Here is a 12,876-nt window from a genome sequence, read left to right as displayed (position 1 = left end):
GTTCCTTCTTTTTCTCTCTCTACCGCTTCCTCTTCTCAGTTCTCACCCCTTTTTCTTTTTTTGTTGTTGTTTTTTTGTTTTTTGGTTCCTTGTGGCTAACTGCTGGCTCTCTCTTTTTTTGCAGGGTTTTTAAAGAGCCAGGTTGTCCAATTTTTTGGACAACCCGACGAGGGGGGTTCTGGCACCCCCTGGAGTTGGTGGTCAGAGCCCCCCCATCACGCGTAGTGGGTGGGGGATGGGAAGGCGAAGGGATGGCTGGGCGTACGCCTAGCCATCCCCATTTTTTTTTAATTATTTTTTTATTTATTTAATTTAATTTAATTATTAGTATATATATATATTTTTTATTTAGGTGTCTACAGTTAAATATACGAAAAAGTTATACTGTCCCAGTCAATAGTTATTGTTATTCTATTTATCAATTCACTGTGTCATAAGACAAAAAAATTTTGCATTATATTCTCCTACTTGCTTTAACAGAAAAGCTTACAACATAAATTAAACCGAATCCAATATGAATAAACAGAGCATCAGGAAAGGAAAGATATGTACCTGATACAGTTTAGCTAGTAAAAGAACAAATTACAGGATTATAGTTGGTTCACTGATCCTGCATCTTCAAGAACTCGGAATATGGTAACTTTCAGCACAAGCTCCTCTGTGTTAAGCAGCTCAAATACACAAACATCCCCTTCATCTAAATTATTATCCAAGACAAATTCAGCCCATCCTTTGCAAAACTTCAAATGGCCATCCACATAGATACACCGAACAGGCCACTTTTTCCCTTCAGATACCTGAAGCGTGATAGTGCCATTAACTCCATTCAGATGTTTCCTAGCAAACCAGCGAGGGATATGCTGCGGAAGCAAAAGGAGTGACAACTTTAGTATACAAGTATTTCAAAGCTCAATCAAATATTATATTAAAGCATTATTTCATGGGCTTACAAGAAGTATTCTCTTGTGCACATAGGATGGTCACAAGATAATCCTACAGAAAGGATTGTCGGGCTTGAGCGTTGCAGCTGCATGAAGTGCACTTTGTTTTTCTTCTGTTGTCACATCTCTCCATCTCCTTGCAATATTTCTTAGAGAGTTCATGGCTGGCAGCTCTTCTTTCACGTCGACTTTGCCTAACGACTCATGTTCGTCTATATCTTTCAATGAGTTAGGCTGAGTAAAGTCAATTAGGAACACCCTATAAAGAAAGTTTATAGTTCATGGAGCTCACTAGGTTCAGTTTCTTGTTTTATCTTTTTGATTATTTGTTGTGTTTCATTCAAGAAATACGGTCCACCTTCATCTGCAGTACTTGTAAGCTCAACCCCATTAAGCTGAATGCCTTTGCCTTTAGTCAATTGAAATGTTGCTTGTAAATCATGCATATCATTTTTCTGATGAAGGTTTTTCAGATCAGCCCCACATGTTGATCAAGTTCTTATATTTCTTCCTATCACGGTTTAGGCATTCATCGAAATCTTTATCCATCAAAAAGTATGAACTAGAACATTTTGGGCAAGAGCCCATAATCTCAGCAAGGTCACCATCTTCTATGTTTTTTAGATGCTCATCAGGACTCAGTTCTTCTGAATTATATATTTAGACCATTAGATAGATAGTTTATCTCTGAAGCTGCCAGATTATATACATGAACATTGCAATGTGAATTCCCGTTGTATCTGAAGACCAAGAAATACATAACGCAGATGGCCAGATTATATACATGAACATTTGAATGTGAATTCCCTTCGTATCTTAAGACCAAGGAATACCCAACGCAGATGGAGTAGTATTCAACAAATACATTCCAACCGCTGTCAAACCACATCCTTCGTTTATCTTTCTTCAATTCCACTAGCCAGAACGGACCACTGGGGTAGCAAGTGTAACAATTGAAGAGAGTTCATCACCATATTTCTTAACAAACTTATGTGGGATCCTCTGTGAGTAGAAAAACCAAGTCAAAGTCTGTTTCAACTTAGAATACACTTAGACAAGAAGAGGAAGTTTCCCTAAGCAGAATCAAGAAGAGTCCATATTATGGTTCAACAGTCAGTTTTATTGCTGAAGAAACAAACACAAAATGTTTTCATTGTTGGAATATGGCAGCTGAAAAGCAAAACTTGCCAGGCTAACTTGTCCTAGTTTATGAAGAAGAATAGTAAAAAAGGTGCCCATATTTGGGCAAAAGATAAAATTTGAGCCATATAATGCTTCTAATTGTCGTTGATGGTAATTGAATCAATGGGGCAGTATAATAATCGCAACGTGCAAGCCACTTGCAATACTTAAATAAAATTATTGATGGACAGTACCTAAATAACAGATTTCTGCAGAAATAAAAAATGTGAAATCCTATGCCATGTAAAGGTCCAAGGCCAAAACATAAAATAAAGAGGAAAGCTACACTCATTATGGACAAAAGCAAAAGAAAATACAATATATTCAAGGCCAAAGAAATTTAAAAAGATCACTAGGAGTCTAACTAAAAAATATGGAAAATTGTACCAGGCCTATTAATGTGTACAACTCAAATCCCACTAGATTTTGATGTATCTGAGTGTGGCTTCAGCTGTGGTTGGACCCCACCAACAACAGGGTAAGTTTGGAAGTTGGAAACCAAAAAGGAAAAAAAAAAATAAAGAGAAAAATCTTGTGGCATAAAAAGTAACGCAAAAATTGTTGATCGTGTCTTTGTCTGAGTTTGTGATCGTCAAACAAATCCCAGCTACTACAAAGAAAATCAATGTCACAGCCAGTGGGTCCAGCTTTGCCTGAGAAGAAACCCTGCATCTTCTACAAGTTAATCGTGTCCTCCATTCTTCAAGACAAGAAGCTAGTTAAGTTCTCTTACTTCCTACATTTTTTTTTTTTTTTATCTTTGTTTGGTCTCTGGGAAAGTTTACAACTTTTGGGTTATTTATAAATTTGTTTGCTTTGAGCAAGATTGTTGCTGGGCTATGCATGAAAGTTTTTTTTTTTTTTGTTTGGTTGATAAGAAAGAAGAGAAGGTTTTTACATCAAAATCAACCCATTTTGGTCTACACATTTCCAAGTTCCAACAATGGCTTGGATCATCATCAAGTCTATCTACTCTGAGACTGTAATTAAAGAGGAAGAGAAAAGTACTAGAAAGTTTAAACATTGTTTGGTTGCTGGAAAAGCTGATTCGAAAAGATTAAACTGTTCACATTTCTACTTTACCCCCTCTTTATTTTTTATTCTGTGTGTGTATATGTGGGGTTGGGCCCTGTTGGATACATGTTTTTTTTTTTGGGTATTTCTCTTTTGTGCTTTTTAGTTGGCATAATTTGGTTACATACTTTTTTGCTTGCTTCATTGTCTTGTTTATATCGTATTGATCTCTTCATTGAACCAGTTGGACTCCTAGTGATCTTTTTAAATTTCTTTTGGCCCTGAATATATTGTATTTTTCTTTTCCTTTTGTCCATAATAAGTGTAGCTTTCCTCTTTATTTTATGTTTTGGCCTTGGACCTTTACATGGCATAGGATTTCACATTTTTTATTTCTGCAGAAATCTGTTATTTAGGTACTGTCCATCAATAATTTTATTTAAGATTTGCAAGTGGCTTGCAGGTTGTGATTATTATAATGCCCCATTGATTCAATTATCATCAATGACAGTTAGAAGCATTAAATGGCTCAAATTATATCTTTTTCCCAAATATGGGCACCTGTTTTACTATTCTTCTTCATAAACTATAAGACAAGTTAGCCTGACAATTTTTGCTTTTCAGCTGCCATATTCCAACAATGAAAACATTTTGTGTTTATTTCTTCAGCAATAAAACTGACTGTTGAACCATAATATGGACTCTCCTTGATTCTGCTCAGGGAAACTTCCTCTTCTTGTCTAAGTGTATTCTAAGTTGAAACAGACTTTGACTTGGTTTTTCTACTCACAGAGGATCCCACATAAGTTTGTTAAGAAATATGGTGATGAACTCTCTTCAATTGTTACACTTGCTACCCCCAGTGGTCGGTTCTGGCTAGTGGAATTGAAGAAAGATAAACGAAGGATGTGGTTTGACAGCGGTTGGAATGTATTTGTTGAATACTACTCCATCTGTGTTGGGTATTTCTTGGTCTTCAGATACGAAGGGAATTCACATTTCAATGTTCATGTATATAATCTGGCAGCTTCAGAGATAAACTATCTATCTAATGGTCTAAATAATTCAGAAGAACTGAGTCGTGATGAGCATGTAAAAAACATAGAAGATGGTGATCTTGCTGAGATTATGGGCTCTTGCCCAAAATGTTCTAGTTCATACTTTTTGACTGATAAAGATTCTGATGAATGCCTAGATCGTGATAGGAAGAAATATAAGAATTCTACATGTGGGGCTGATCTGAAAAACCTTCATCAGAAAAATGATGTGCATGATTTACAAGCAACATTTCAATTGACTCAAGGCAAAGGCTTTCAGCTTAATGTGGTTGAACTTACAAGTACTGCAGATGAAGGTGGACCGTATTTCTTGAATGAAACACAACAAATAACCAAAAAGATAAAACAAGAAACTGAACCTAGTAAGCTCCATGAACTTAAAAACTTTCTTTATAGGGTGTTCCTAATTGACTTTACTCATCCTAACTCATTGAAAGATACAGACGAACATGAGGAAGAGCTGCCAGCCATGAACACTCCAAGAAATATTGCCAGGAGATGGAGAGATGTGACAAGGGAAGACAAACAAAGTGCACTTCATGCAGCTGCAACGTTCAAGCCCGACAATCCTTTCTGTAGGATTATCTTGCGACCGTCCTATGTGTACAAGGGAATACTTCTTGTAAGTCCATGAAAGAATGCTTTGGTATAATTTTTTGATTGAGCTTTGAAATACTTGTATCCTAAAGTTGTCACTCCTTTTGTTTCTGCAGCATATCCCTCGCTGGTTTGCTAGGAAACATTTGAATGGAGTTAATGGCACTATCACACTTCAGGTATCTGAAGGGAAAAAGTGGCCTGTTCGGTGTATCTATGTGGATGGCCATTTGAAGTTTTGCAAAGGATGGGCTGAATTTGTCTTGGACAATAATTTAGACGAAGGGGATGTTTGTGTATTTGAGCTGATTAACACAGAGGAGATTGTGCTGAAAGTTACCATATTCCGAGTTATTGAAGATGCAGGACCAGTGAACAAACTATAATCCAGTAAGTTGTTCTTTTACTAGCTAAATTGTATCAGGTACATCTTGCCTTTCCTGATGCTCTGTTTATTCATATTGGATTTAGTTTAATTTATGTTGTAAGCTTTTCTGTTAAAGCAAGTAGGAGTATGTAACGCAATTTTTTTTGTCTTATGACAAAGTGAGTTGATAAATAGAATAACAATAACTATTGACTGGGACGGTATAACTTTTTCGTATATTTACCTAGAGATTTAAGTAGCTTGCTAAGATTCCAAGGAGTAGAGGGAATGAGGATAAAGGTTTTAATTCTATTGTACGTAACTTCCACAGACCAATATCTAACAATTGAATGATCTTTCCGGTGTTTGCAGGAGCTGGCTCTACTTGTCTGTGTATAGCAATGCTTATAGGTGTTTTATTGTGAAAAAAATAAGTGAGAGTTTGATGACTAGTTACTCTTTTTATGTGTCTTGGAATGCTGTTTGATGTTTGAGTGTGAAGAGAAAAGTGAACTATGTTTAGTTTAAATCTGTGTAGAAAGCTATACTCTTTATGTTTGAAATTTTATGTTGTAAATATTCCATATTTTCCCAGTATACCCTCAAGGCGCCATATGCTGTTATTTGCCGTGTTCAGCCTTCAGATTGAAAATGTTAACATAATTGTATAAATTCAATAATTCAGCATTAATTATAGTTTTATATATAATATCTGTAACAATATACAATTTCAAAATATAAGACTTTTTGTTTTGTTACACAAGATGGGAAGAAAGATTTGAAACTACAGGTTTTTTCATTTTTGTATATTTTGGAGAAAAAGGATACGAGTGAAAAGGTTATTAGCAGTTTACATTACGAGATTTATGGTTTTACCCTCTCAAGTTAAGAAGCATTGCTTGAGATGAAATAGGGCATGAAAGGTTAAAAAGAAATTTATGTCTTCACTTATGTATATAAAATAAAATAAAATAATAATAATAATATTAATTAATTAAAAAAACGAAATCAAGATTACAAATTTATTTCCTAATAATTATGGGTTTTATTAAATCTTTCTCTTTCTAGCCCTCCTAATTCCCAACCTAATTGCAACTTAATGGCTCATCGAACAAGAAAGAGACCACGTTCAAATCATGTGGTGGATGAATCGTTGCACTTTTTCAAGATAATTCTTCCTCGTACAATTGCAGAGAAGAATCTGGTAATTCTTCCCTTAACTTTTGTATTTTCTTTTTCATCCTTTTGCCAATGAGGGTTTTAGTTAAGTGATAAATGGAAGAAAAGGGTTAAACATACAAAACTGAAAACTAAGGGTTTCATCAATTAAGTTTGAAAGTGATTTGAATTTGGGGGATGAAAATTATGGGTTTTGTTATCGACTTGGGTCAGACGTTGGGTTGTTTTTGGTTTTTTTTTTTTTGTCGTTTGGAACCAAACACTTAATCAAGGCTTAATTTGTATATCCTACATAGTTCTGTTGAAATAATCTGGTTTGCAAATGCATAGGTTAACAAGATTGTGAAAGACTTGTTCATGACAATAGCTATAATACTTAATTTGGTATCTGCAGACAATTCCGAACAAGTTTGTTGGGAAATTTGGGCATGAACTTTCCGGTGTTGCTACTTTCGTTCTTCCCAATGGAAGAAAATGGAAGATAGGGTTAACAAAGGCTGATGACAGGATTTGGCTTGATGATGGTTGGCATGAATTTGTTGAGTATAATTCAATCCGCTATGGGTATTTTCTGGTCTTTCGATATGAAAAAGATTCCACTTTCCACGTTATTATTTTTGATAATAGTGCTTGCGAGGTTGACTATCCAAGTTATGTTCCAAGTAATGATGAGGAGCTCACTGATGGTGAGAGTGAGAAACATTCAATTCACCAAGATAGTGAAACAGAAGAGGACAATTCACCTGAGGTTTTAGGTGTTAAAGCTCCGAGTTTGAATGAAAGGGCAAACCGAGAAGCTATTAACGGAAACCAGGATGCATCATCTCAGCAGCATTTGGTCAGAAAGCCCCAAGTAGATGCTGCTTCACACAAGAATTCTGAAGTTAAACAGGACAAAGTAACTAGAGTCAAAAGATGTAAGACCGAAGAGGTGGAGTTTGATAATTTGAATGAATCAAGGCAAATTAATTCGAACATAAAAGAGCTTCGCAGATCTCACAGATTATTGCCTAGCAAGAGTCACCTGATGAATCAGAATGCTACGGGTATACATGATCAGGATCTATCTGTTCAACTTCAAGACCTGAAGCAACAGTTTGATGGGAAGAAACTTAAGATAACTATACAAAGAGCTAATCTGCAGAGCTTAGAAGTAATGCACAAAGGCAATGAAGCAAATAAAGAAACTGAATCTGGTAAGCCCTTCATATTCATATTCATATTATATAGCTAAAAGATATTTTGTTTCTTCATCAGTAATTACATAAAATGCAGGTAAACAAGATCAGCACGGATCAATACAAGATGAAGAAATTGAAATATATGTTAGTAGGATGTTTTTTGGTATTTCTTCGACATCCCGTGATAGAGAGAGGGCAATCAGGGCTGTGGAAGTGATCAAGCCTAAGAATCCTTGTTTCATGATTATCTTGCGGCGCGGTAACTTTGATTCCTCCGCCATGGTAAGCCTTTAGATAAATAAACCTCGTTGCGAAAATTCTCATATCATGTTAGAAATTACGCCTTACTTGCAATATTCATCTCCTTGTGCAGCATGTACCAGCTGGGTTTGATATTGAGTACTTGAGTGGGGTTACAGATCATATCAGAGTTGAGGATTCTGATGGAAGAGAGTGGTTTATTGAATTCAAAAGGCATAGAAATTTTGGCATTCTTTTAAGAAAGGGATGCTATAGATTTTGGAGAGATAACAATTTGAAGGAAGGAGACGTCTGCATCTTTGAGCTGAGAGATAAGAAAGCTGCTGTTCACAAAATATCAATTTTTCGTGCAGATTCAAATTAAGTAAATTTACTTGCCTCTTGATCGGACTTTCTGTTATGTATCTTGGATTCTGATTGGACTTTCTATTACTAGCAAGGTGTGAAGCATATTATATGTTAATTAGAGAATAAATGTTTTTTTCTAATAGAAACAGGAACTGTTAATTAGAGAATAAATGAATAATTTGTTAATAAAGAATGTGTCAGAAGAAGAGATAATGAATGCAGCTTTTCAGCCTCGTTCTCACAGGAATTGTTATCAATGCAATAGAGAGGTTTTTTCAGCATGGCTGTATGTTGGAGGAGATTAACAGAACTAACGTAGTCCTAATACCAAAAACTAAGGATCTTGTGGAGGTGTCTCGGTTTAGGCCTATAAGTTTGTGTAACTTTGCATATAAAATAATATAAAAAATAATGGTAAATAGGTTAAAACCATTTATAGGTGAACTGATTACTAAAAATCAAGATGCTTTTTTTGGAAGGAAAACAGGTACAAGACAATATTCTGGTCCCTAGTGAGAATTTTCATATTTGGGATTGAAGAAAGGGAAAAAGTATGGAACTGACCAAATAAGGCTAAAAATAGACATGCATAAGGCCTATGATAGAGACGTAATAAACTTATTTACATATTAAAGCTTATTATCTTCTTTTTTCAAGAGACTTTTTCCCAAATAATTATTATTTTTATATGTTAACCTTATTTACATAGAAATTTAGTTTTATCATGTATAAATTTTTTATTACTATTTTTTAAACAATTTCATAAATTAAAAGTAAAATTATACAATTAGTTCCTATACTCAATAAAAAAATGTGAATTTAGTTCTTACATAATAATTTGTGCAAATTGAGTCTCTTTATTTTTTTAATTTGTTAATTTCAATCTAACTCCAACATTATTAAATTTTCATCATTAAATACGGAAACGTTACATTTTGATCAAATTGACATAATATTGATTAAGATAATGTGACAATTATCTTGTTGATGTGGGATTTACTATATGTTGACATGGCATTCATCATGCTAACATGGCATCGATTGAATTAACAACAGTTTATGTTTATATGGCACTTGTTGATGTGACAAAAAAAAAAAAAGGTTGATGCAGCATTTGTTGACATAGCTACGAATAGACAAAACGAAGAAACGGTCAGAAAGTGCAATGCCCTGGCTGCCTTTTAAAAAAAATTGTTTTTTTTTATTTGAATAATTTAGTTTGAATTTATATAAAAAAGTTACTGTTAAGTTTAAAAAAACATAAAAACAAACATATAAGGTGGGTTGGCCGTTCTATTCATATTCTTACTTGCTATGGAAACCAAATCAAAGATTTGTAAGTATTTCCATAACTACACTTGTATGGTTTGACCAAAACAAACTAATTACCAGATGTTTTTCATCTTATAATTTTTTTTATTTTATCAAACTAATTACTACAATTTATTTTTATTTTATCTATTGGTAGTCATGTCAACAAATGCCACATCAATATTTTTTAACCATGTTAGCAAATAGCAAGTGCCATGTCAATATAAATTGTTGTCACTCCAATCAATGCCATATTCGTATAATAAATTCCACGTTAGCATATAATCAATGTCATATCAATAAGAAATGCCATATTATCTTAATCAATGTCATGTTAGCTTGATCAAAATGCTATGCCAAAATATTTAACGTTGTTAGGTTTGGACAAAAATAAAAAAAATAAAAAAGTATAGTGACTCAATTTATACAAATTATTATCCAGAGATTAAATTTAAATTTTTTTATAAAATATAGAAATTAATTGTATATTTTGACTTAAAATAAGATGAGCATATAAAATAAAATAACAAAATAAATTAAAAGAACTATAAAACAAGGGTAGAAAAATTGTACCTCCAATGGGCTCCTAAATTTGTCCAAAATTGTTTAGGTCTTGTTAGGCCAAATCAGCTTTGGGTGGAGTATCGGATTCGAGTGAATAAGTCCTTTCCTTATTCTTTCTTTTCTTTTTCTTTATCCTGAAATGACGTCGTTTGGGTGCCTTACAACCATGGAAAAAACAACGCCGTTTTACCGTTTTGTTTCTCTTTTTCGGCTGAAACGACGTCATTTAGGCTTCTTATGAGTTATGACCAACCTAAAACAACACCGTTTCACCCCCCTTTTTTTTTCCTCCCCAAAACGACGCCAAAACGACGCCGTTTGACAGCTACTACAAATATTTCAAATAACCTTCTCCATTCCCTCTCTCTCTAGCTTAAAGCTTGTCCCTCGACACCCACAAACCAGATTTTGACGACCAAACCCGTCGTCGACCATCGCCTAGCATTGTCGATCATTGCCCAACGACGTTCTTTCCACCCCAAAAATTGCCTTTTGCTTCCTTTCAACCTCCTTTGTCCTATAATTGGGATGGATTTATCAAAAAGACCTCTTACTTTTTCAAATCTAAAGAAAACTAAGTCCCCCTAAAAATCTAGATCTAGTCGACCAAAGTTTGCCCAATCAACCTTGATTTCTTCCTCTCTCTTTCTTATCTTTTCCATCGATTAGTTTGGCCATAAACCCCCACAAAACCTTCAAACCTAAAATGCTTTCCCCTATTTTTTTGTGGCCTTGTGATTGTTTGTTGTATATATTTCGTGTTGTGTTTTGTGTTGCAGCCAGAGGGGGGGTTTTTATGCCTTTCCAATCAAAACAAGAGATTCCTTTTTTATTTTTGATTTCTTTCCCCCCCCTTTTTTTTTTAATTTTTCCTAATGTTTTTGTTTTTTTTTTGTTTTGATTTTGTCTTACATTAAAATATTTTCAAGACTTATACTTATTTAGAAGACTAAAAATTAATTTTAAATATAAAATATTTTACCAGTCAACAAGATTAACTACAAAAATTATCTTACGCACAAAAATATTTTTATATTAAATTTATGAGTATAAGTTAATGAATATTAATATTTAACTTAAAATATTAAAAAAATAAAAAATTAATATTTAATTTTTAAAAAATTAATTTAAAAATTAATATTTAAATTAGTCAACATTATTAAAATTAAAAAAAAAATTTAGTGAAACCATTCAATACAATTAAATTTTTTATTTATAAATGAAATAAATCTTAAAATAATTATAATAAGAAAATTTTAATGATCATTATTTGATGAATACACAATTATAATAAGTTTAAAACTTACTAATAATTATAATAAAAAATATTTTATTGATCGTCATTTAATGAATACATATTTATAAATATAAATTTTGGATATCTTATACAATTGATTAATATTTATATTTTTATAGTTAGATAACAAAATGATAAGATGAAAATTTTTTTGAAAATTAGATTTTATTTTTATTACAGATATGTGGTTAAATACTTTAGGAAATATCATTATTAATTTTTTTTATTTTCATTTCCATTCTTAATTTTGATCCCTAATTAGTGAAAATCAAATATCAATATTGTTTTTTAATCAACATTTATTTATTATTTTAACACCTAAATAACTCTACCATGATGAAAAATATTTTTCATAAAATATCCAAACAATGAAAAATATTTTTGATAGTTTATCCAAACAACAAAAAAATTAAATTTCCCTGTAAAATATTTTACACAAAAAAATTTTCTCCAGCAAGTCATTTTTTGGTTACCAAACAGACCCTTAATTGTAAAAAATGAATTCATTTCAATTTGAACCCTAAGCTTATATTTTGTAAGGGTGAGCAATTGGTCAGTCATAAATAAAGACCAATGAACCAAATATTTTTAGAAAATAGACTAGAATTGACCAAACTTAAAAGAAGAATCGAACCGACTAAACATCAAATTGGTTCAATCAGTTTAGTTTTAAAACAAAGGAATCGAAATTTTAGCAATTTTATTTTTTACAAATTACAACATTAAGATATATAAATTTCATCCATAATTATAAAATATACAGATAATTTAAACATACAAAAAAATATAACACTTGTCCGTTCACTTACAAAATTATATCCTTTTATATAAGCCATGAAATTAACATTCAAAAGTTTTAAACTCTAAGTTCCCATATTTAAGATGCAACATAACAAAGATAATAAAATTAACATTTACAAAATAAGATTAACTAACACAAGTCAATCAACCATCACATATATCAACTTAGTAATAGGAAAATATAAATTTTATATAAATTTAAAATATATAAAATATTATATATAATAATATATATCATTAGTTTGGTCTTTTGATCGATTTCATCCAAAAATTTTAAAATCGAGAACTAACCAAATGATCCAACGGACCAATCAAACATAACCGTTTGACCCAAATTGCATTCAATTCGATTGGATCATTGATTTAGTTCAATTTTACTCACCCCTAATAATTTAGACGATAAGTCCAAAATGTCTCATTAAGCCCGTAATCAACACAATTAATGCTCAAATAAAATTAATCTTAAAAAGCTAAAAATTAGACCAATCAAGAATGAATATTTCGAATTATTCTCGAAATTTATAATAAACTATACTAGACAAAATGGAATGTCTGTATGCCTTATTTCAAATAAATTATGTTTAGAATGGAAAATATTGCCACTAGGGAAAAATATACAACCATTGAGCAAAAGATTTCGTGATGTTAGGATGAGTTTAAAGCAACTAAAGCTGTTGATCGGTTGCAAGTCAATCAAAAAGGTGGGTGAGCGTCTCAAATTAGGTAGATATACCTCCATCCTCAAATTAGTCTTAGCCTATATATTCTATGGAAT

At 32.4% G+C, this 12,876-nt stretch overlaps 2 protein-coding genes and 1 pseudogene across 3 annotated transcripts; 2 read left to right on the top strand and 1 right to left on the bottom strand.

Annotated features, from left to right (window-relative positions):
• On the bottom strand, positions 591–2,180 carry LOC18607856 (annotated as a pseudogene).
• LOC18607855 (B3 domain-containing transcription factor VRN1) lies at positions 2,581–5,787 on the top strand. Of its 2 annotated transcripts, none has more exons than XM_018114629.1 (5): positions 2,581–2,841; positions 3,930–4,557; positions 4,633–4,817; positions 4,909–5,182; positions 5,532–5,787. In XM_018114629.1, the coding sequence occupies exons 1-4, from the start codon at positions 2,749–2,751 to the stop codon at positions 5,176–5,178; spliced, it is 1,176 nt and encodes a 391-aa protein (XP_017970118.1). In that variant the 5' UTR covers positions 2,581–2,748; the 3' UTR covers positions 5,179–5,182; positions 5,532–5,787. The 2 variants fall into 2 exon arrangements, with proteins under 2 accessions (XP_017970118.1, XP_017970119.1); XM_018114630.1 differs by having other exon boundaries at positions 2,586–2,841; positions 4,639–4,817.
• Positions 6,234–8,243, top strand: LOC18607854 (B3 domain-containing protein REM21). Its single transcript, XM_007042239.2, has 4 exons — positions 6,234–6,363; positions 6,733–7,534; positions 7,614–7,801; positions 7,893–8,243. The coding sequence occupies exons 1-4, from the start codon at positions 6,259–6,261 to the stop codon at positions 8,142–8,144; spliced, it is 1,347 nt and encodes a 448-aa protein (XP_007042301.2). The 5' UTR covers positions 6,234–6,258; the 3' UTR covers positions 8,145–8,243.

The sequence above is a fragment of the Theobroma cacao genome, chromosome 2 (genome assembly GCF_000208745.1).
Source record: "Theobroma cacao cultivar B97-61/B2 chromosome 2, Criollo_cocoa_genome_V2, whole genome shotgun sequence".
NCBI classification, from domain to species: Eukaryota; Viridiplantae; Streptophyta; class Magnoliopsida; order Malvales; family Malvaceae; genus Theobroma; species Theobroma cacao.
Note: the sequence above shows the minus strand (reverse complement) of the source record. Positions and strands in the feature narration are given on the sequence as shown.